General features: G+C 39.0%; 1 protein-coding gene across 8 annotated transcripts in view; it reads left to right on the forward strand.

The window, feature by feature from the left end:
* Tc2n (tandem C2 domains, nuclear) overlaps nucleotides 1-24977 on the forward strand; it is an 82758-nt gene that overhangs the window by 47050 nt on the left and 10731 nt on the right. For all 8 annotated transcript variants that reach the window (XM_076921392.1, XM_076921386.1, XM_076921391.1 and 5 more), the window contains one exon: nucleotides 11435-11626. In XM_076921392.1, coding sequence (XP_076777507.1) covers nucleotides 11435-11626 — 192 coding nt within the window. The remainder of the gene's footprint in view (nucleotides 1-11434; nucleotides 11627-24977) is intronic.

Raw genomic sequence — 24977 nt, forward strand, 5'->3', positions numbered from 1 at the left:
TTACGAACTTTTTACATTTGGCATTTTTGTTGACCAATATCAATATCTTCTTTGGTATCTTCTATGCCTTAGATTCACTCTTCCATCTCTTGCATTCTTTGGTGACGCTTGCATCTGTAGTTCCTATTCTTTTTCCTAGGTTTTTTATTTACAGGGTTTCCTCTATTTGTTTTCTTTCTTGCATCTATTTCCATTTTTATGTCTTGGGCTGTTTTATTCATTTCCTTTTCCTGTTTGACTGAATTTTTCTGTATTTATTTAGAGGATTTGTTTTCTCTTTAAGGGCTTCTACATGTCTGACTGTATTTTCCTTTGTTCTTTTGAAGGGATTATTTACATCCTCTTTAAAGGCTCCTATCATCCTCATGAGGTGGGATTTAAGGTCATAGTCTTGTTCTTCAGGTATATTATGATATCCAGGACTTTCTGTAGCAGGAGAGCTGGGTTCTGATAGTGTCATATCGTATTGGCATCTGTTGATTGTGTTCTTGTACTTGTTTTTCACCACTTGGTTGTCTCTGGTTTTGGCTGGCCTTTGGTTTGTGTCCTGGGTTGGGGCAGGCTTCCTGGGAGCTGCTGGAGCTGTTTGTCTCTTGTTTGAGCAGGCCTCCTCAGAGGCTGGCGGAGCTGTCGGGTGGGGCACCTTGTGCTGATCTGTGACTTCTGCAGGTATAGGTGTGTACCAGAAGGAAGATGAATCTCCATCAGGGTGGGTCAGTGCCATGGGGCTAGGCTTGCTGGGGTCCCAGCAGAAAGGGTAGTGGTGTGGAGAGGCGTGTATCTTACCTGTGTGTGTTGGGTTAGAGCCAGCCTCCTGGGAGGCAGGCAGAGCTGTGGGGTGGGGCCTGGTACCCTGATCCAAAACTGCTGGAGGTGGAGGTGTGAGGTGTGGACCAGAAGGCCAGTCTGCAAGCTCAATAACTAAGCCATCTCTCTAGCCCTGAAAAGATAGTTTTCAAAAGAACATGTCATCCTAAATTTATAAAATTCATGTCTAAGAATTCAAGAAAATTCATTTTAATAATTAATCATAAAATACATACTGATTTTTTACTTAATATAATTAGGAAAATTTCACTGAGAAAAATTTCACATATTTTAATCATGCTTTTTTCCTTCTCTGACTCCTCCAAGATCCTCTGAACCCACTCAGTTCCATACAGGAAATATTTTTAATGACTTTAAAACAGTGATTCTCAACCTGTGGGCCATGATCTCATTGGGGGGGCTCACATAATAGATATCCTGCATATCAGATATTTACATAATGATTCATAACAGTAGCAAAACTATAGTTATGAAGTAGCAAAGACATTTTATGGTTGGGCTATTACAACATAAGGAACTGTATTAAAAGGTCATGCATTAGAAAGACTTAGAACTACTACTCTAAAACATACACATTTTAGAAACATTATTTTGATAACATACCTCAAACCTAAAAATATTTACAGTTATTAACATGGATATTTTATTTGAAATATGTTCCGTGAACATAATCTAAGATGCAAACAAAAGCATATATAAAATGTTGGTAATTTTGTGTATAGTAGTAGAAAAATTGAAATAAAATGCCTAAATGTAAATAAAATAAATAAAAAAAAATAAAGGCGTGCACCACAAAAAAAAAGCTCCACCAATGATGTAAAGAAGGAAATTTATAGCTAAGAGCAATTTTGCACTCAGTCTCTTTTTTTGTTCTTTTCTTATTTTATTTACATTTCAGATGCCATCCCCTTTCCCCATTTCCCCTCCCTAGAAAATCCCTATCCCATGCCCCCTTTTCCTTTTTACTTTTATACAATTTTTTAAAATGTTAATCAAAGGCTTTATAAGTTTGGTAATGCTCAATCAGAAGTGTTACCCAATACCCAACCTAGATATATAAACTATCTTTGACTGGTGGAGACAGGTGAACATCTGCCTCCATGTTCCCCTCTCTTTCTCTCTCTTTCTCTCTCATCACCTAGCTTCTCCTCTCCTTTATCTTCTCTCCTTACTCCATCTCTTCCTCTCGGTACTCCTTCCCCCTTAGCTCCTCCTACATATCACCCTTCCTGTTAAAATAAAAATTTTCTCTTAAAATACAATTAGAGCATAATTATTCCTAATTGTACCAGTGAGGTACAAGATAGTCCTAATACCCAGTCCATCATTTTGTTGACTAACCAGAACCTCTGTCATTTCTCTTAACTAAAACACTTACTTTTGAACCTGGCTTTTTCTTGGCTTTAGAATGAATGTCAACTGAAAACCATCCACTCAGATCTTTTCTCTCAAAGTAAATAGCCAGGATTGGCTATGAGACTGTAGGTCTTCAACCCTGTCAGAAATCCAGAATGACTGAGTTAACTGAAATTATGGGAAGCACTAAGCATAGCTTCTAAAACTTAGCCAATTTATAGAGACCGCTGAACACCTGAAAAGCCCCTATACTATGGAACGTTGGAGCATCAAATCTTCAGCCTTCTGGCCCAGAATCATCTGACAGACCTTAGTGATGTAGAATTATTAAAGGCTGATTACTCTGTCTAGGCAGATATAATCAGTCGACTATTCTGCATGTGTGTCCTTTTCTGGACAGTAATTTGTCTGTAGATGGAGAGAGGCAATTCTTGCCTAGTGGCTGTCACCACACAATTGGAGTAACTCCAAGGATGCTCAATTTCTTCTTAGAATCCATGACAGGAAGCTGTCAGGAGCAGACAGGTCTCTAATAAAAATGAACATTAATATAGAAATATTTGTAACATCAATTCTATGGACTTCTGATGTTTTGAAACCCAACTATCCATGTAAGGCAATTTGGACTGTTGTCTGTTAACTCCTCTCAGCTATTTCTAAATAAAATATGGAAAACACCCTAACAATAAACTCAAAACCATGAATTTGCTATAGTCCCTTAACTCATAGGCTAACAGTCCCAAATCAGTTTTAAAAAGTTAAAGAAGGACTGGGTCTAAGCCTTGTATTCCTAAATGTGTTACACAGGCACAATGCCCATGAGAGTATCAATATTCATCTCACTTTTATATCAATAAGAAGCTCGTACCAATGAAAACCTTAAATTTGAAATCAAAGTAAATTTTATACAATTTAAGAGATTATACCTTCATCTTGATATTAATTATACAGATTTCTATCAATAGGTTATGGCTATGCAATAAGTCCTAGCTAATCCTCCCTGTTCCAACAAAACCACTACTTTTCCCTAGAAAGACAGACCAATATTAACCACCTCAGTCCACAAGCCCAGGGAATAGGGGTTCTGACTCTTCTTTAACTTCTTCAAGCTGATTAAGGGCATTGAGATATTAGAAGAGGGGTGGGGGGAAGAGTAAATTGATAAGCCTCTGACACTGTGTTTTCACTGCATCCAGATGGAATTCCAGGACATCGGAGGTTTGGGCAGGTCTGCTCAGTATGCTTGATAAGTAGATACACCAAGGCTGTGTATTCTGCAAAATACAATTCTCAGAACAAGTTTTAGTATCAAGAAAAAAAATTTTTTTTCCTAGAGGGCTGACATTTTTTTTTAAAGATGTTGGTTCTAACAACTTTTCTTTTTTTCCCCTTTTAAAAATTGGTTCTAATATTTACATTTCAAATTTTATCCCCTTATCCCATTCCCCCCACCACCCAGGAACCCCTTATCCCATCCCCCCTCCTAGTGCTTCTATGAGGGTGTGATTTTCCAGTTTCTATGATGCTGTTTCCATTAACATAAACTGCCTCCTTAATTTCTAAATTCTTCCCTTCGTGTTATTAAATCTCCTATTTTCTTTTTTCTTTCTTTTTGTCTCTTTTTTCTCCTTTTTTCCTTTTTTTCTCTCTCTCTTTTTTAAAATTGGGTATTATATTTACCTTTAAGATTTTATCCCCTTACCCCACTTCCTCCCGCCACCCAGAAACCTCCTATCCCATCCCCCCTCCTCATGCTTCTATGAGGCAGTGCCCGTACCTACCCCCCACTACGCCCTCCCCACCCTCACATCCCCCCCCCCCACTCTGTGTTCATTTTTCATGGGACCAAGAAACTCCTCTCCCACCTATGCCCAAAAAGGCCATCCTCCCTTACATATACCGCTGGAGTTTGTGCTTCTAAGGCCTTGGGAGGTGTGTGGGTTCTCCTACCTGCGGTCTGTGACCTCCCTAGGATGCCTTGGTACTCAAGTTTCCAGAGGGGAGCAGATCAGCTGGGAGACTGCTCCAGCCACAGGTATCCAGGCCAGGGCCACTCAGTCTCTTTTAAAAAGGGAATTCAATTCTCTTTATGTGAGCAACTTGGATTTTTTATGCTTAGTAAACTTGTATATGAAATTCTTGAAATATTCTCATAAAATTTTGAAAAATTGTGATAAATAGCAAGAAATGTCTATTAGAAAACCAAGATAGAAAAATAATCTAATTTTCAAAATGGCAAAGCTGTATTCTGGTGAGGTTATTTTTAATAAGGAAGAATTGTAGAGCTAAATAATACAGTAAAACAAGAACTCTGTTTTCATTTTTAAAATGGTTTTCTTTTTTATTGATATTTTCTTTATTTACATTTCAAATGTTAACCCCTTTCCAGGTTTCTCTACCCCCCATCCGGAAAACCTCTATCCCATCTCCCCTCCCTCTGCTTATATAAGAGTATTCCTCCCCATGACCCCATAACCTCCCTCTCATTCTCCTACACTGGGGCATTGAGCCTTCACAGAACCAAGGGCCTCTTCTCCCATTGATGCCCAACAAGACCATCCTATGCTCCATATGCAACTGGAGCCATGGGTCCCTCCATGTGTACTCCTTGGTTGGTGGCTTAATCCCTGGGAGCTCTGAGGGTTCTGGTTGGTTGATATTGTTCTTCCAATGGGGTTGCAAACCTCTTTCAGTTCTTTCTCTAACTCCTCCATTGGGGACCTGGTGCTTAGTATAATGGTTGGTTGCAAGCATCAGTCTTTGTATTTGTCAGTCTCTGGCAGATCTCTCAGGAGACAGCTATATCAGGCTTCTGTCAGCATGTTCTTCTTGGCATCCACAATAGTGTCTGGGTTTGGTGACTGTATATGAGATGGATCCCCAGACAGTCTCTGGATGGCCTTTCCTTCAGTCTCTGCTCCACACTTTGTCTCCATATTTCCTCCTGTGAGTATTTTGTTCCCCTTTCTAAGGTCCAAAGCGCCCACACTTTGGACTTCCTTCTTGAGCTTCATGTGGTCTGTGAATTGTATCTTAGGTGTTCCGAGGTTTTGGACTAATATCTACTTATGAGTGATTGTATGCCATGTATGTTCTTTTATGATTGGATTACCTCACTCAGGATGATATTCTCAAGCTCCATCCATTTGCCTAAGAATTTCATGAATTCATTGTTTTTGATAGCTGAGTAATACTCCATTGTGTAAATGTACCACATTTTCTGTATCCATTCCTCTGTTGAAGAACATCAGGGTTCTTTCCAGCTTTGGCTATTATACATAAGGCTGCTATGAACATAATGGAGCATGTGACCTTGTTATATGTTGGAGCATCTTCTGGGTATATGTCCAGGAGTGGTATAGCTGGGGCCTTATGTAATACTATGTCCAATTTTTTGATGAAGCACCAGACTGATTTCCAGAGTGGTTGTACCAGCTTGCAATCCCACCAACAATGGAGGAGTGTTCCTCTTTCTCCACATCCTCGCCAGCATCTACTGTCACCTGAGTTTTTTATCTTAGCCATTCTGACTGGTGTGAGGTGGTATCTCAGGGTTGTTTTGATTTGCATTTCCCTGATGACTAAGGATGTTGACTATTTCTTTAGGTGCTTCTCAGCCTTTTGATATTCCTCAGTTGAGAATTCATTGTTTAGCTCTGTATCCTATTTTAATAGGGTTATTTGGTTATCTGGAGTCTAACTTAACGAGTTCTTTGTATATTTTGGACATTAGCCCTCTATTGGATGTAGGGTTGGTAAAGATCTTTGCCCAATCAGTTGGTTGGCATTTTGTCCTATAGACAATGTCCTTTGCCTTACAGAAACTTTACAATTTTATCAGGTCCCATTTGTCAATTGTTTATCTTAAAGCATAAGACATTGGTGTTTTGTTCAGAAAAATTTCCCCTGTCCCCATGTGTTCAAGGCTCTTTCCCACTTCCTTTTCTATGAGTTTCAGTGTATCTGGTTTTATTTGGAGGTCCTTGATTCACTTGGAATTGAGCTTTGTACAAGGAGATAAGAATGGATCAATTTGTGTTCTTTGACATGCTGATCTGCAGTTGAACCAGCACCATTTGTTGAAAATGCTTTCTTTTTCCCACTGGATGGTTTTGGCTCCTTTATCAAAGATCAAGTGACCGTAAGTGTAGGTCCTTATTTGTGTCTTCAGTTCTATTTCATTGATCTTCCTGCCTGTCTCTGTAGCAATACCATGCCATTTTTAAATCACTATTGCTCTGTAATACAGCTTGAGGTAAAGGATGGTGATCTCCCCAGAAGTTCTTTTATTGTTGACAATAGTTTTTGCTCTCCGTTTTTTTTTTTTTTTTGTTTTGGCTATTCCAAATGAATTTGAGAATTGTTCTTTCTAACTCTATGAAGAATTGTGTTGGAATTTTGCTGGGAATTGCATTGAATTTGTAGATTGCTTTCAGCAAGATGGCCATTTTTACTATGTTAATCCTGCCAATCCATGAGCATGGGAGATCTTTCCATTTTCTGAGATCTTTTTTGATTTCTTTCTTCAGGGATTTGAAGTTCTTGTCATACAGATCTTTCACTTGCTTGGTTAGAGTCACACCAAGGTATTTTATATTATTTGTGACTATTGCGAGGGGTGTCATTTTGGTAATTTCTTTCCCAGCCTGTAAATCCTTTGAGTAGAGGAAGGCTACTGATTTGTTTGAGTTAATTTCATATCCAGCAACTTTGCTGAAGTTTTCTTTATCAGGTTTAGGAGTTCTCCGGTAGAATTTTGGGGGTCACTTAAGTATACTATTATATCATTTGCAAATAGTAATATTTTGACTTCTTCCTTTTCAATTTGTATCCCTTTAACCTTTTGTTGTCTAATTGCTCTGGCTAGGGTTTTAAATATTATACTGAATAGGTAGGAAGAGAGTGGGTAGCCTTGTCTACTCCCTGATTTTAGTGGGATTGCTTCAAGTTTCTCTCTATGTAGTTTGATGTTGGCTACTGGTTTGGTGTATATTGCTTTTACTGTGTTCAGGATGGACCTTGAATTCCTGATCTTTCCAAGATGTTTACCATGAAGTGGTATTGAATTTTGTCAAATGCTTTCTCAGCATCTAATAAAATGACCATGTAGTTGTCTTTGAGTTTGTTTTTATAGTGGATTAAGTTGATGGATTTCCATATATTGAACCATCCATTCATCCCTGGGATGAAGCCTACTTGATCACGATGGATGGTTGTTTTGATGTGTTTTTCGATTTGATTTGTGAGAATTTATTGAGTATTTTTGCATTGGTATACATAAGGGAGATTGGTCTCAAGTTCTCTTTCTTTGTTGGGTCTTTGTGTTGTTTAGGTATGAGCATAATTGTGGCTTCATAGAATGAATTGGGTAGTGCTCCTTCTTTTTCTATGTTGTGGAATAGTTTCAAGAGTATTGGTATTGGGTCTTCTGTGAAGATCTGATAGAATTCTGCACTACAACCATCTGGTCCTGGGCTTTTTTGTTTCAGATACTTTTAATGACCACTTCTATTTCTTCAGGGGATGTGGGACTGCTTAGATGGTTTATCTGATCTGGATTTAACTTTGGTACCTGCTATCTGTCTAGAAAATTGTCCATTTCATCTACATTTTCCAGTTTTGTTGAGTATAGGCTTTTGTAGTAGGATCTGATGATTTTTAAAAATTTCCTCAGTTTCTGTTGTTATGTCTCCCTTTTCATTTCTGTTTTTGTTAAATTGGATACTGTCTCTTTGACCTCTGGTTAGTCTGGCTAAGGGTTTATCTATCTTGTTCATTTCCTCAAAGAACCAGCTCCTGATCTTGTTGATTCTTTGTTTCTACTTGGTTGATTTCAGCCCTGAGTTTGATTATTTCCTGCCATCTACTCCTTTTGGGTGTAATTGCTTCTTTTTGTTCTAGAGCTTTCAGATGTGCTGTCAACTGCTGTTGTATGCTCTATCCAGTTTCTTTTTGGAGGTACTTAAAGCTATGAGTTTTCTTCTTAGCACTGCTTTTATTGTGTCTCAAAAGTTCTGGAATGATGTGCCTTCACTTTCATAGAATTTTAAAAATTCTTTAATTTCTTTCTTTTATTTCTTCCTTGACCAAGTTATCATTGAGTAGAGAGCATTGTTCAGCTTCCAGGTGTATGTGGTCTTTCTGTTGTTTTTGCTGTTACTGAAGACCACGCTCATTCCTTGGTGATCTGATAGGATGTATGGGATTATTCCAGTCTTCTTGTATCTGCTGAGGCCTGTTTTTTTGACCAATTATATGGTTTATTGTGGAGTAGGTACCATGAGGTGTCTGGGGGTAGGGAAGCAGTCTGATGTTCCCAGGGACAGAAAGAGCTGGCTCGGGTGTCCCTGGGCCTGCAGGGAGGCTGGGGCCATCTTGTTCTCAGACCCTTGTTCTCAGGCTCGTGGCCATCCAGGCACCATTGGAAGCCACAGAGGAGCTGAGAATGAAGTGGGGTCCCTGTGATCTAGATCTAGCCTGGGGCCAAGGGAGAAAAGGAGGAGTGTCCCAACTGTGTCCTACAGAGAGAGTCCTTGGCTTGTTGGTAGGTGGCTGGCTTGGCTTGGCGGAGGCCATGGCTGTGAACACAGAGAGGCTTTGTACTGGAGATGTGTCTTGAGGCTACATAACCTGTGGTCATGTCCTATACCTGTGGAGGGGCTTTGGGTATTGCCCTTATGTGACTGATGGCCAAAAATCTATGGAGGTCTGTGGCCTCCTGCCTGTATTTCCTGTATGCAGCAAAAATGTTGGGTCCTGTATATATATCCAGATCTGTTAGTCTATGTCTTTTTACTGAGGAATTGAGTTCATTGATGTTGAGATATTAAGGAAAAGTGATTGTTGCTTCCTGTTATTTTTCTTGTTAGAGGTGGAACTATGTGTGGCTATCTTCTTTTGTTTGTTTTTGATAGAAGACTATTTTCTTGGGTTTTCTAGGTTGTAGTTTTCCTCTTTGTGTGGAGTTTTCAATCTATTATCCTTTGTAGGGCTGGATTTGTGGAAAGATAGTATATATTTGTTTTTGTCATGGAATATTTTGGTTTCTCCATCTATGTTAATTGAGTGTTTTGCTGGTTATAGTGTCCTGAGCTGGCATTTGTGTTCTCTTATGATCTGTATGACATCTTTCTAGGATCTTATGGCTTTTATAGTCTCTGTTCAGAAATCTGGTATAATAATGACAGGTCTGTTTTTATATGTTACTTGACGTTTATCAGTTACTGCTTTTAATATTCTTACTTTGTTTTGTGCATTTGGTGTTTTGACCATTATGTGATGGTAGGGATCTCTCTTCTGGTCCAGTCTATTTGTAGTTCTGTAGGCTTCTTGTATGTTCATGGGAATCTTTTTCTTTAGGTTAGAGAAGTTTTCTTCTATACTTTTGTTGAAGATATTTACTGGCCTTTTAAGTTGAGAAATTTTGGTCTCTTCTATACTTATTATCCTTAGTTTTGGTCTTTTCACTGTGTCCTGGATTTCCTAGATGTTTTGGGTTAGAAGCTTTTTGCATTTTTCATTTTCTTTGAATATTGTGTCAATGTTTTCTATGGTATCTTCTGTGCATGAGATTCTCTCTTCTATCTCTTGTATTCTGTTGTTGATGCTTGCAACTGATCTCTTCTAGGTTTTCTATCTCCAGGGTTGTCACCCTTTGTGATTTCTTTATTGCTTCTATTTCCATTTTTAGATCCTGGATGGTTTTGTTCAATTCCTTCACCCATTAATGTTTTCCTGTAATTCTTTAAGGGATTTTTGTGTTTTCTGTTTAATGGCTTCTAGCTGTTTGCCTGTGGCCTCCTATATATCTTTAAGGTTATTTATGTCCTTTTTAAAGTCCTCTATCATCATCAGGAGAAGTGATTTTAAATCTGAATCTTGCTTTTCTGTTGTGAAGGGGTATGCAGGGCTTCCTCTAGTGGAAGAACTGAGTTCTGATGATGCAAAGTAACACTGGTTTCTGTTGCTTATGTTCTTGTGCTTTTGTCCCACCATCTGGTTATCTCTAGTGCTACCTGCCCTTGCTGTCTCTGTCTGGGTCCTGTCCCTCCTTTGATCCTGGTTGAGTCGGAACTCCTCAGATTTCAGCTGTTTCTGTGTTCCTGTGATTCTGTGATTCTGAGATTCTGGTTGTGTCAGAGCTTCTGGGAGTCAAGCTGCCTCTGGGATCCTGAAATCCTGGTGTGACCAAGCTTCTGAGATCTTGTGATCCTGGGATATTAGAGCATCTGGGAGTCAAGCTTCCTCTGCGTGTTGTGGGGCTGGGTGTGGAGCCAGAACCCAAGGTCTGCCCTGGGCAACATCTCAGACTAGAAAGAACCCGTGCTACTGGCTGGGTGGGGGTTCCTGTGTCCCTGGATCCTGGTGATCCCAGTTACTCCCAGTATTGGGGCACATGTTGTGGCCTCCTCACTTATGATTCTGGGTGTGTTAAAGCACCTGGGTTGAGCTTTTCCTGGGTTTTATGGGGCTGGGTGCAGAGCCAGCACCCAAGGTCTGCTCAGGGCACTGGCTCAGACTGGAAGGCTATTTTCATTTTTAAAAAATATTTATCTGTATTCTTTTTTCACAGTACAGTCATTATTTTCTTCCAGTTCCGCCCTCCAGTAATTCCTCATCCCATTTCTCCTCCCCCTGTCTTCAAGAGGATGTCTCAACACCCCTATCACCACACCCCACCTTGCCAGGTTTCCCTACTTTTGGGGGCCTCAAATCTCTAGAAGGTTAGGCATGTCTTCCCTCACTGAGGCCAGACCAGTCAGTCTTCTGCTGTATATGTGTTGGGGGCCTCGAATCAGCTAGTGTATGCTGCCTGGTTGATGGCTCAGTGTCTGAGAGATCTCAGGGGTCCAGGTTAGTTGAAGCTGCTGGTCTTCCTGTGGGGTCACCCTCTTCCTCAACTTCTTTCAGCCTTTCCCTATTTCAGCCACAGTGGTCCCCAACTTCAGTTCATTGGTTGGGTGCAAGTATATGCTTCTGTCTCAGTCACCTGCTTGTTGGGCCTCTCAGAGGGCAGCCATGCTAGGCTCCTGTCTGTAATTACATAATAGCATCAGTAATAGTGTCAGGTCTTAGAGCTTCCCCTTGAGATGGGTCCCAATTTGAGCCAGTCACTAGACCTCCTTCCCTCAGTCTAAAAAATACTTGTAAAATATATTTTACATACTTTTCTTAGGTATACAAATTTATTCTATAATTGCATATAAACTTTTAAAAAGTGTTTATGTTTAATATTTTCTTGTTTTATAAGGCTATTGAATTTATGGAAACATTTGTATTTGCTATTAAACTACAAAATCTACAAGCAGTGAGACTTGCATTCAAGATTCAAACCCAGACTCCCAAGAAGAAAACCATTGGAGAATGTTCTCTTTCACTCAGAACTCTTAGTACCCAGGAAATGGATTACTCGTTGGAAATAATACCACCTTCAAAAATTTCTGTAAGTTGATAATAGTATCCAATAATAGACATAGTTCACATCTTTAAAATGGTTTATTGAATAACTTTCATTTGTTGGAAGATAATTTGAATATATATTGAAATATGTGGGAAGACTATGTAAGTTTTCAAGAAGTAATATTATTTAAAATATTATTTTAGAAATAATTATAAAACATTGACATAATCATTTTCCTTCATTTTCTTAAAAAAAAAATCATGACACCCCTTTCCCCACATTTTTCATTAGTGTTTGCTGTAGTAGTGGCAATCCTGAAAGTAATAACAATGAAGTATAAATATCTTCAAATAATTTTCAAAAGATTTTAGTAGCTGATGACTGAGAAAAAATAAGAATGAATCATAAAATCCATATGCAATCTGAGATTACTATAAAGTGAAATTAATAAAAATGGTTTTAATTTTAGGTAAGCTATGTATCTGTTCACAAATTGGTTAGAGTGTAATTCAGGTCCTTCCTGCACCTCCTTACGAGGGATGGAGTCCAGGACCTTATATGTTGAACACATTTTCTGCTGCTGGACTATAACCCACCCTCATCACAGAATGAAAGTTTGTTTTCATTTTAATAAGTTTTTGCTTTTATGTCAAAAATGTTTGTATTATTTGAGGAAGGAAGATGTATTCTATAGCATGTGTGAGAGGTCAGAGGACAACTTGTGGGAATTCTCTTCACTGTAGGTTCTGGGGATCAAACTGTGGTTGCCAGGCTTAGCACTAGTCACCATTAGACTGAGCCATCTCTTTGGACCAAGCATGGGTATTTTTAAAGTTAACTTTTTAAAAATTTTTATTGCTACAAAAAGTGCTTCCTTGACTTTTGAGACCTGATACTTTCTTCTCTCAGACAGTTAAACACTATCATTATAGTATTTAGAAATTCTTAATTATTTAACTATAGACTTTTTCTGTTGGGATAACAGTTTTAGAAATCAGTCTTAAGCTTTAACCTTTATATGATTTTAAATTTATATAGGATTTATATTTTATTTCTTTAAGAATATTTAGGATGACTTGAAGTAATAATTAAAAGAGTTTCAGCTATATATTGGTATCATTTGGAAACTTTAAAAGCATATCCACCTGGCTTTTTTCTTGGCTTTAGAATGAATGTCAGCTGAAATCCATCCACTCAAATCTTTTCTCTCAAAGTAAATAGCCAGGATTGGCTATGAGATTATAAGTTTTCAACCCCATCAGAAATCCAGAATGACTGAGTTAATTAAAATTATGGGAAGAACTAAGCATAGCTTCTAAAACTTAGCCAATTTATAGAGACCGCTGAACACCTGGCCAGTCCCTATAATACAAAACTTTGGAGCATCTGATCTTCAGCCATCTGGCCCAGGATCATCTAACAGACCTTAGTGATGCAGAATTATTAAGGGCTGATTACTCTGTCTAGGCAGATATAATCAGTTGACTATTCTGCAAGTGTATCCTTTTCTGGACAGTAATTTGTCTGTAGATGGAAAGAGGCAATCTTGCCTAGTGGCTGTCCCACCACAACTGGAGTAACTCCAAAGATGCTCAATTTCTTCTTAGAATCCAATACAGGGAAAAAGACAGGTTCAGAACTAAGTGTTTTAGTTAGGAGAAATGACAGAGGTTCTGGTTAGTCAACAAAATGATGGACTGGGTATTAAGACTATCTTGAACCTCACTGGTACAAATTGGCATAATTATGCTTTAATTGTATTTTGAGAGAAAAGTTTTATTTTAACAGGAAAGGTGATATGTAGGAGGAGCTAAGGTGGGAGGAGTACTGAGAGGAAGAGAAGGAGTAAGGAGAGGAGAAGGAGAGGAGAAGCTAGGTGATGAGAGAGAGAAAGAGAGGGGCGTCATGGAGGCAGATGTTCACGTGTCTCCACCAGTCAAAGATAGATAGTTGATATATCTAGGTTGGGTATTGGGTAACACTTCTGATTGAGCATTACCAAACTTATAAAGCCTTTGATTAACATTTTTAAAAAGTGTATAAAAGCAAAAGGGAAAAGGGGGCATGGGATAGGGGTTTTCTGGGGGGGGGGGGAATGGGGAAAGGGGATGGCATCTGAAATGTAAATAAAATATCCAATAAAAAATTTTTAAAAAGCATATCTACACCTAAACTAATAAGATTAAAATTTCCTAAGTGTCAGGACAAACACATTTGTAGTCTTCAATAACTTCCCCAGTAGTAAATCTACTGTGTTGTCTGGCTTGAGAACCACCAAAGTGGGAGACTAAAATGAATAACAGAACAAAACAAAAAATTGTTAAAGTGGTCAGAAGAGTTAAACTTTCTTTTTTTTAAAAAAAATGGATATTTTATTTATTTACAATACAGATGTCATCTCCTTTCCCCATTTTCCCTCCCTAAAACCCCCTGTCCTATACACCCTCTTCCTTTATGCTTTTATAACATTTTGATTACATGCCTGTATTAAGGTCAGTTCTAGGTTGAGAGTCTAGCAATACAATAGATGCAAATAGTCGAGGAACAAGCAATAAAATAAGCTCAAATAGCCAAAGAAAAAGCAAGGCATTAAACCCACTTACATGAACACTCTCATGAACACTGTTTCTAAAGGCTTATCAGGATGACTGAAGTATCTGAGCCTACTTCCCTATCCTAGCCCAGAGTCATTTTCATTCAGGACAAAAGTTCTATCTACATGTGACCTAATGAGGATAAAGCAGACCTTACTGAATACACTGTCATGGTTGCAAAAAAAAAAAAAAAAAAAAAAAAAAAAAAAAAAAAAAAAAAAAAAAAAGTTCGGAATTGGTAATACATGTTCTTATCCCTATTCATCGTCTGTTTATAGGAAAGGGGAATACAAGTCTCATACATTGTTGTGGAGAACTCAGAAGCAGGGTGTAAACAGTTACTGGGCAGATTCCTTGGAGACTTTCTCAAAAACTACATAAAACAAGAGAAAGTTGCTTCCCATGGCTGATGACCCCATGCAGAGCCTTTCATGAGTCACAGAAAAGGAGGCAGGGAGAGTCTTAACATTAAACTGTCTTTCTAGTTGTTTTTTGATGATATTTTTAATCTCGGCTCCCAGTGTGTGTGTTTATAACATTTGTTACATCATTTTAAAACTTATTTAAATTACTTTTTTGCTGTTAAATCACAGTAATTGTGACAGAAATTTGTCACTGGCATCAATTATAATAGCTTAGTAGATAGTAATATGCAGTCATATTTTATTGAAGATATAAATATCAAATGGATGTTTCATATATCAAATGCTAAAGATAGGTTATATCAGAAGATAACTCAGTGAAAGAAATTGAGAAATTATTTTCTTTGAAGAATTTAAGGGCATGGTTATAGATATTTTCTTGTTTTTTAGAAATAAACTTTTTTGTTGTTTTTTTTATTAGATATTTTATTTACACTTCATATGCCATCCCCTTTCCCCATTCCCCCCTTAGAAAACCCCTATCCCATGCCCCCTTTTTCTTTTTGCACATATACATTTTTTAAAAAATGTTAATCATAGGCTTTATAAGTTTGGTATTGTTCAATCAGAGGTGTAACCTACTACCCAACCTAGATATATCAACTATCTTTGACTGGTGGAGATACATGAACATCTGCCTCCCTGTCTCCCCCTCTTTCTCTCTTTCATCACCTAGCTTCTCCTCTCCTTCTCCTCCTCTTCTTACTCCTTCTCTTCCTCTCAGTACTCCTCCCACCTTAAATCCTCCTATATATATCACCCTTCCTGTTAAAATGAAACTTTTCTCTCAAAATACAATTAGAGCATAATTATGCCAATTTGTACCCGTGAGGTACAAGATAGTCCTCATACCCAGTCCAAGATTTTGTTGACTAAGCAGAACCTCTGTCGTCTCTCCAAACTAAAACACTTAGTTCTGAACCTGGCTTTTTCCTTGGCTTTAGGATGATTGTCAGCTGACGACCATCCACTCAAATCTTTTCTCTCAAGGTAAATAGCCAGAATTGGCTATGAGGCTATAAGTTTTCAACCCCGTCAGAAATCCAGAATGACTGAGTTAACTATAATTGTGGGAAGCACAAAGCATAGCTTCTAAAACTTAGCCAATTTATAGAGACCTCTGAACACCTGGACACTCCCTATACTATAAAACGTTGGAGCATCTGTTCTTCCACCTTCTGGCCCAGGATCATCTGACAGACCTTAGTGCTTCAGAATTATTAAGGGCTGATTACTCTGTCTAGGCAGATATAATCAGTCAACTATTCTGCGAGTGTGTCCTTTTCTGGACAGTAATTTGTCTGTAGAAGGACAGAGGCACTTCTTGTCTAGTGGCTGTCTCACCACAACTGGAGTAACTCCAAAGATGCTCAATTTCTTCTTAGAATTCAATATATGAAGCTGTCAGGAGCAGACAGGTCTCTAATCAAAATGAACATTAATACAGAAATGTTTGTCATGTCAATTCTGTGGATTTCTGATGTTTTGAAAACCAACTATCCATGTAAGGTAATCTGAACTGTTGCCTGTTAACTCCACTCAGCTATTTCTAAATAAAACATAGAAAACACCCTAACAATAAACTCCAACCCATGAATTTGCTGTAGTCCCTTAACTCACAGGCTGACCGTCTCAAATCAGTTTTAAAAAGTTAAAGATGGACTGGGTCTAAGCCTTGTATTCCCAAGTGTGTTGTACTGGTACAATGCCTATGAGGGTAACAATATTCATCACACTCTTATATCAATAAGAAGCTCGTACCAATGAAAACCTTAAAATTTGTAATCAAAGTAAATTGGTGCCATTTAAGAATTTATATCTTCATCTTGATACTAATTATACAGATTTCTACTAATAGGTTATGGCTATGCAATAAACCCTAGCTAATCCTCTCTATTCCGACAAAACCACTACTTTTCCCTAGAAAGACAGTCCAACATTTACTACCTTAGTCCCCAAGCCCAGGGAATAGGGGCACTGACTCTTCATTAGCTTCTTCAAGCTGACTATGGGCGTTGAGATATTAGAAGAGGAGTGGGGGGAAGAGCAAATTGATAAGCCTCTGACTTTGTGTCTTCACTGCATCCAGATGGAATTCCAGGACCTCAGAGGTTTGAGCAGGTCTGCCCAGCTTGCTTGTTGAGTAGATACACCAAGGCTGATAATTCTGCAATATACAATTCTCAAAACAAATTTTAGTATCAAGATAGTTTTATTTTTTAAAGAGGGCTGACATTTTATTATGGATGTTGGTTCTAACCACTTTTCTTTTTTTTCCCCCTCTTTTATTGGATATTATATTTACATTTCAAATTTTATCCCCTTACAGCATTCCCCCCACCTCCCAGGAACCCCTTTTCCCATCCCCCCTCCTGCTTCTATGAGGGTGTTTACCCACCTACCCCCCAAACCCCCTCCCCACCCTCAGATTACCCCCCCCCACTCAATGCTCAGCCTTCAAGGTACCATTGACCTCATCTCCCACCTATGCCCAACAAGGCCATCCTCCCCTACAAGTACAGCTGGAGTCATGTGGCTCTCCATATGTGCTCCTAGGCTGGTGGTTTAGACCCTGGGGAGCTCTGGCTGGTTGGTATTGTTGCTCTCCTCATGAGGCCACCAACCCTTTAGGCTCCTTCAGTTTACTCTCTAACTTCTCCATTGGGAACCTTTGATCAGATTAATGGTTAGCTGTATCTGCCTCTGGGTATGTCAGACTTTGGGGGACCCCTAATGAGACAGCCTTATCAGGCTGCTGTCAGCTTTCCCTTCCTGACATCCATATCAGCGTCTATTTTTGGTGACTGCACATGGAATGAATGCCCAGGTGGAATGGTCTCCATGTAACCTCTCCTTCAGATTTTGTCCCACACTTTGTCTGCATATTTGCTCCCTTGAGTATTTAGTTACTCCTTCTAAGAAAGACCTAGGCATCCTCACTTGTTCTTTCTTCTTCATTGAGCTTCATGTCGTCTGGTAGTTGAATCTTTGTTGTTTCAAAATTTGGGCTAATCTCCACTTATCAGTGAGTAAATACCATGTGTGTTCTTTTGTGATTGGGTTACCTCACTCAGGATGATATTTTCTAGTTCCATCCATTTACCTAAGAATTTCTCAAATTCATTATTTTTAATAGCTGTGTAATATTCCATTATGTAAATGTACCACATTTTTTGTATCCATTCCTCTGTTGAAGGGCATCTGGGATCTTTCCAGCTTTTGGCTATTATAAATAAGGCTGCTATGAACATAGTGGAGCATATGTCTTTGTTATATGTTGGGGCATTTTCTGGGTATATGCCCAGGAGTGGTATAGCTGGGTCCTCAGGTAGTGCTATGTCCAATTTTCTGAGGAACCGCCAGACTGACTCCCAGAGTGGTTGTACCAGTTTGCAACCCCACCAACAACGAAGGAGTGTTCCTCTTTCTTCACATCCTCGACAGCATCTACTATCACCTGAATTTTTTATCTTAGCCATTCTGGCTGGTGTCAGGTGGTATCTCATTGTTGTTTTGATTTGCATTTCCCTGATGACTAAGGATGTTGAACATTTCTTAAGGTGCTTCTTGGCCATTCGTGTTTCCTCAGTTGAGAATTCTTTGTTTAGATCTGTACCCCATTTTTTTGTGTTTTTTTGTTTTGTTTTGTTTTGTTTTTCGAGACAGGGTTTCTCTGTGTAGCCCTGGCTGTCCTGGAACTCACTCTGTAGACCAGGCTGGCCTCGAATTCAGAAATCCGCCTGCCTCTGCCTCCCAAGTGCTGGGATTAAAGGCATGTGCCACCTCCGCCGGGCTGTACCCCATTTTTTAATGGGGTTATTTTGTTGTTTGGTGTCTAATTTCTTGAGTTCTTTGTATATATTCGATATTAGCCCTCTATCAGATGTAGGATTGGTAATGATCTTTTCCAAATCTGTTGGTTGCTGTTTTGTCTTGTTGACAGTGTCCTTTGCCTTACAGAAGCTTTGCAATTTGATCAGGTCCCATTTGTCGATTCTTGATCTTAGAGCATAAGCCATTGGTGTTCTGTTCAGGAACTTTTCCCCTGTGTCTAGGTATTCGAGGGTCTTCCCCAACTTCTCTTCTATTAGTTTCAATGTATCTGGCTTTATGTGAAGGTCCTTTATCCACTTGGAGTTGAGCTTTGTACAAGGGGATAAGAATGGATTAATTTGAATCCTTCTACATGTTGACCTCCAGTTGAGCCAGCACCACTTGTTGAAAATGCTGTCCTTTTTCCACTGGATGGTTTTAGCTCCCTTGTTAAAGATCAAGTGACCATAGGTGTGTGGGTTCATTTCTGGGTCTTCAATTCTATTCCATTGATCTTCTTGTCTATCTCTGTACCAATATCATGCAGTTTTTATCACTACTGCTCTGTAGTACATTTTGAGGTCAGGGATGGTGATTCCCCCAGAAGTTCTTTTATTGTTGGGAATAGTTCTCACTATCCTAGGTTTTTTTGTTATTCCAAATGAATTTGTAGATTGCTCTTTCTATCTCTATGAAGAATTGATTTGGAATTTTGATGGGTATTGCATTGAATCTGTAGATTGCTTTTGGCAGGATGGCCATTTTTACTAAGTTAACCCTGCCAATCCAGGAGCATGGGAGATCTTTCCATCTTCTGAGATCTTCTTCAATTTCTTTCTTCAGAGATTTGAAGTTCTTGTCATACAGATCTTTCACTTGCTTGGTTAGATTCACTCCAACATATTTTATTTTATTTGTGGCTATTGTCAAGGGTGTCATTTCCCTAATTTCTTTCTCAGCCTGTTTATCCTTTGAATAGAGGAAGGCTACTGATTTGTTTGAGTTGATTTTATATCCAGCCACGTTGCTAAAGTTGTTTATCAGGTTTAGGAGTTCTCTGGTGGAAGTTTTAGGGTCACTTAAGTATACTAGCATATCATCTGCAAATAGTGAAATTTTGACTTCTTCCTTTCCTATCTGTATCCCTTTGACTTCCTTTTGTTGTCTAATTGCTCTAGCTAGGACTTCCATTACTATATTGAATAGGTAAGGTGAGAGTGGGCAGCCTTGTCTAGTCCCTGATCTTACTAGGATTGCTTCAAGTTTCTCTCCATTTAGTTTGATGTTGGCTACTGGCTTGCTGTATATTGCTTTTACTATGTTTAGGTATGGGCCTTGAATTCCTGATCTTTCCAAGACTTTTAACATGAAGGGATGTTGAATTTTGTCAAATGGTTTCTCAGCGTCTAGTGAGATGACCATGTGGTTTTTTTCTTTAAGTTTATTTATGTAGTGGATTACATTGATGGATTTCTGAATATTGAACCATCCCTGCATTCCTGGGATAAAGCCTACTTGATCTTGATGGATAATTGTTTTGATGTGTTGTTGGATTCGGTTTGCGAGAATTTTATTGAGTATTTTTGCATCAATATTCATAAGTGAGATTGGTCTGTAGTTCTCTTTCTTTGTTGGGTCTTTCTGTGGTTTAGGTATGAGTGTAATGGTACCTTCATAGAACGAATTGGGTAGTGTATCTTCTGTTTCTATTCGATGGAATAGCTTGAAGAGGATTGGTATTAGGTCTTCCTTGAAGGTCTGAAAGAATTCTGCGCTGAAACCATCTGGCCCCGGACATTTTTTGGTGGGAAGATTTTTAATGACTGTTTCTATTTCTTTAGGAGTTATGTGACTGTTTAGATGGTTTATCTGCTCCTCCTTTAACTTTGGTACCTGGTATCTATCTAGAAAATTGTCCATTTCATCCAGATTTTCCAATTTTGTTGTGTATAGGCCTTTGTAGTAGATTCTGATGATTTTTTTTAATTTCCTCTGTTTCTGTTGTTATGTCTCCCTTTTCAGTCCTGATTTTATTAATTTGAATACTGTCTCTGTGCCCTTTGGTTAGTCTGGCTAAGGGTTTGTCTATCTTGTTTATTTTCTCAAAGAACCAGCTCCTGGTTTTATTGATATTTTGTATAGTTCTTTTTGTTTCAGCTTGGTTGATTTCAACCCTGAGTTTGATTATTTCCTGCCGTCTACTCCTCTTGGGTATATTAGCTTCTTTTTGTTCTAACACTTTCAGGTTTGCTGTCAAGTTGTTAATGTATGCTCTTTCCAATTTCTTTTTGTGAGCACTTAGAGCTATGATTTTTCCTCTTAGTACTGCTTTCAGTGAGTCCCACAAGTTTTCATATGATGTGTCCTCATTTTCATTTAAATCTAAGAAGTCTTTAATTTCTTTCTTTATTTCTTCCTTGACCAAGTTATCATTGAGTAGAGCATTGTTCAGTTTCCCAGTGTATGTGGCTTTCTGTTGTTTTTGTCCATGTCAAAGACGAGTCTTAGTCCATGGTGGTCTGATAAGGTACTAGGGATTATTTCAATCTTTTTGTATCTGTTGAGGCCTGTTTTGTGACCAATTATATGGTCTATTTTGGAGAAGGTACCGTGAGGTACTGAGAAGAAGGTATATTCTTTTGTTTTAGGATGAAATGTTCTATAGATGTCAGTTAAGTCCAATTGGTTCATAACTTCTGTTAGTTTCATTGTGTCTCAGTTTAGTTTCTGTTTCCATGATCTGTCCATAGCTGAGAGTGGGGTGCTGAAATCTCCCACTATTATTGTGTAGGGTGCAATGTATGCTTTAAGCTTTAGTAAAGTTTCTTTTATGTATGTGGGTTCCCTTGCATTTGGGGCATAGATGTTGAGAATTTCGAGTTCCTCTTGGTACATTTTTCCTTTGATGAATATGAAGTGTCCTCCTTTATCTTTTTTGATTACTTCTGGTTGAAAAATGATTTTATTTGATATTAGAATTGCTACTCCAGCTTGTTTCTTGGGACCATTTGCTTGGAAAATTGTTTTCCAACCTTTTACTCTGAGGTAGTGTCTTTTTCACAAAGGTGAGTTTCCTGAATGCAGCAAAATGTTGGGTCCTGCTTACGTATCCAGTCTGATAGTCTATGTCTTTTTATTGGAGAATTGAGTCCATAGATATAAAGAGATATTAAGGAGAAATGAATGTTGCTTCCTGTTATTTTTGTTATTGGCAGTGGAGATATGTTTGTGTAGCTACCTTCTTTTACGGCTTTTGGAAGATTACTTTCTTGCTTTTTCGAGGTTGTAGTTTCCCTCCTTGTGTTGGAGTTTTCCACCAATTATTCTTTGAAGTGCTGGATTTGTGTTGAGATACTGTGTAAATTTGGATTTGTCATGGAATATTTTGTTTTCTCCATCAATAATGATTGAGAGTTTTGCTGGGTATAGTAGTCTGGGCTGGCATTTATGTTCTCTTAGGGTCTGTATGATATCGGTCCAGGATCTTCTGGCTTTTATGGTCTCTGGGTGAGAAGTCTGGTGTAATTCTTATAGGTCTGCCTTTATATGTTACTTTGCCTTTTTCCCTTACTGCTTTTAGTATTTTTTCTTTGTTTTGTACATTTGATGTTTTGACTATTATATGGCGGGAAGTATTTCTTTTCTGGTCTAAACTATTTGGAGTTCTGTAGGCTTCTTGTATATTTATGGACATCTCTTTCTTTAGGTTAGGGAAGTTTTCCTCTATAATTTTGTTGAGGATATTTACTGGTCCTTTAAGTTGGGTATCTTCCCCCTCATCTATACCTATTATCCTTAGGTTTGGCCTTCTCATTGTGTCTTGGATTTCTTGTATATTTTGGGTTAGTAGCTTTTTGTATTTTGCATTTTCTTTGACAGTTGTATCAATGTTTTCCATGGTATCTTCTGCACATGAGATTCTCTCTTCCATCTCTTGTATTCTGTTGGTGATACTTGTGTCTATGACTCCTGATCTTTTTTTTTAGGTTTTCTATCTCCAGGGTATTGTCCCTTTGTGATTTCTTTATTGTTTCTACTTCCATTTTTAGATCCTGCATGGTTCTGTTTAATTCCTTTTCCCGTTTGGTTGCATTTTCTTGCAATTCTTTAAGGGATTTTTGTATTTCCTCTTTAAGGGTTTCTGTCTGTCTACCAGTGCTCTCCTTAAGTTCTTTGAGAGTGTTATTTATGTCTTTCTTAAAGCCCTCTATCATCATCATGAGAAGTGATTTTAATTCTGATTCCTGCTTTTCTGGTGTGATGGGGTGTTCAGGGCTTGCTATGATGGGGGAACTGGGTTCTGATGATGCCATGTAACTTTGGTTTCTTTTGCTTGCGTTCCTGTGCTTGCCTTTTGCCATCTGGTTAACTCTAGTGCTGCCTGTACTTGCTGTCTCTGACTGAAGCCTGCCTTTCCAGTTATCTAGCTTGTGTCTGATCTCCTAGGGGTCCAGATGTCTCTGTGATCTTTTCCAGCTGCACTGATTACAGTGGTACCTCTAAGATGCCTCAGGATATGGTGCCTCCAAGGTAGTAGTCCAGCTAGGTGTCTGCTGTTCTGGGTGCAGTGTCTCCTCTAGAATATCTCAGGATATGTTGTCTGATGCTCTGAGTTCAGTTGTTCCTCTGTGGCTCTGGGTTGAGTGGACCTTCCAGTATGTCTCAGGTGGAATCTGGGGTCCACACAACAGCAGACCTGGCAGAGGTCTGATCCAGGCCTCAGATTTGAGAACTAATTTCTAAGACACTGTCCAAGTTAGAGCGCCTGGGATCCCTGCTTCCTCTGTGTTCTTGGAAGTTGGGGACAGAGCTGCCTCCCAAGATCTGCTCAGTGCTCTGGCTCAGACCGGAAGGAACCAGTGTTCCGGGATGGGAGTGACTTCCCGGGTCCTTGTGGGTCCCAGTTACTCCCTGTTTAGGGCGGGCCCTGCTGTCTGCTTACCTAAGATACTGCCTGAGTTAGAGTGCCTAGGATCCCTGCTTCCTCTGGGTTCTTGGAGGTTGGGGGCAGAGCTGCCACCCAAGATCTGCTCAGTGCTCTGGCCCAGACCGGAAGGGGCGTCTTACTTTTTCAGAAAGCCACTTCTTTTGTTGAGTTTCTGTATTGCTCTTTATTTTATTATTTCCCCCTAATATTTTTAATTTTTTATTGGTTATTTTATTTATTTACATTTCAAATGTTCTCCTTCCAGGTTTTCCCTTTGAATTCCCCCCCCCCATCACATCCCTCCTCTCCCTGACTCTATGAGGGTGCTCCCCTACCCACCCACCCACCCACCTCACCACTCTAGCAGCCTCCTATGCTGGGGCACCAAACTTCCACAGGTTTAAGGGCTTCCCCTCCCATTCATGCCAGACAGATAAGGCAATCCTCTGCTACATATTCATCTGGAGCCATGAGTCCCTCCATGTGTACTCTTTGGTTGGTGGTTTAGTTGGGAGCTTTGGAGGGTCCAGGTAGTTGATATTGTTTTTCTTCCTATGGGATTTGAAACCCCTTCAGCTCCTTTAGTCCTCCCCCTAATTTTTTCCATTGGAGTCCCTGTGCTCAGTCCAATGGTTGGCTGCATACATCTGAGTCTGTATTGGCCAGGCTCTGGTAGAGCCTCTCAGGGAACAGGTATACCAAGCTCCTGTCAGCAAAGTGTTTCTTGACATCAGTAAGTGTCTGGGTTTGGTGTCTGCAGATGGGATGGATCCCTAGGTGGGGCAGTTTCTGGATGGTCTTTCCTTCAGACTCTGCTCTACTCTTAGTCCCTGCATCTCCTTTTGACAGGAGGAATTCTACATTATTATTTTTGAGGTGGGTGTGTGAAGAAAAGTTATTAACAAAAATAAACAGGATTAATGGTTTGAAATGATTTGTGTTTTGTGTTTTCTTGAGTGTAGTTAGCCTCATTGGAGGTTTTCTTCTAGTTTCTTCTGTAGTACTGTATTTGTGGATAGATATTGTTTAATTTTGGTTTTGTTATGGAATATCTTGGTTTCTCCATCTACAGTGATTTAAAATTTGCTGGGTAAAGTAGTCTGGGTTGACATCTGTAGTCTTGTTGTATTGGCAATAGATCTTCTCAGGCTCTTCTAGCTTTTAGCGTCTCTGAGAAATCAGGAGTAATTGAGATAGGTATGTCTTCTTATGCTCCTTTGCCTTTTCCCTCTTGGTTCTTCTAATATTCTCTCTTTGTTCTGTACATTTAGTGTTTTGATTATTATGTGGTGGGAGGATTTTCTTTTCTGGTCTAGTCTGGTGTTCTGTAAGCTTCTTGAACAATTACAGACATCTCTTTCTTTAGGTGAGAGAAATTTTCTTCTATGATTTTGGTTAAGATGTTTTCTGTGGTTTTGAGTTGGGATTTTTTTTCTTCTATTCCTATTATTCTTAGATTCGATCTTTTCATAGTATCCCAAATTTCCTTGATGTTTTGTGTTATGAACATTTTAGATTTTGCCTTTTCTTTGACTGATGTATTGATTCCTTCTATTGTATCTTCTGAGATTCTCTTCCATCTCTTGTATTCTGTTGGTGATACATCTGTGGTTTCTCTTCTCTTTCCTCAGTTTTCC

This window comes from Arvicanthis niloticus, chromosome 23 (genome assembly GCF_011762505.2).
Source record: "Arvicanthis niloticus isolate mArvNil1 chromosome 23, mArvNil1.pat.X, whole genome shotgun sequence".
Classification (NCBI taxonomy): Eukaryota; Metazoa; Chordata; class Mammalia; order Rodentia; family Muridae; genus Arvicanthis; species Arvicanthis niloticus.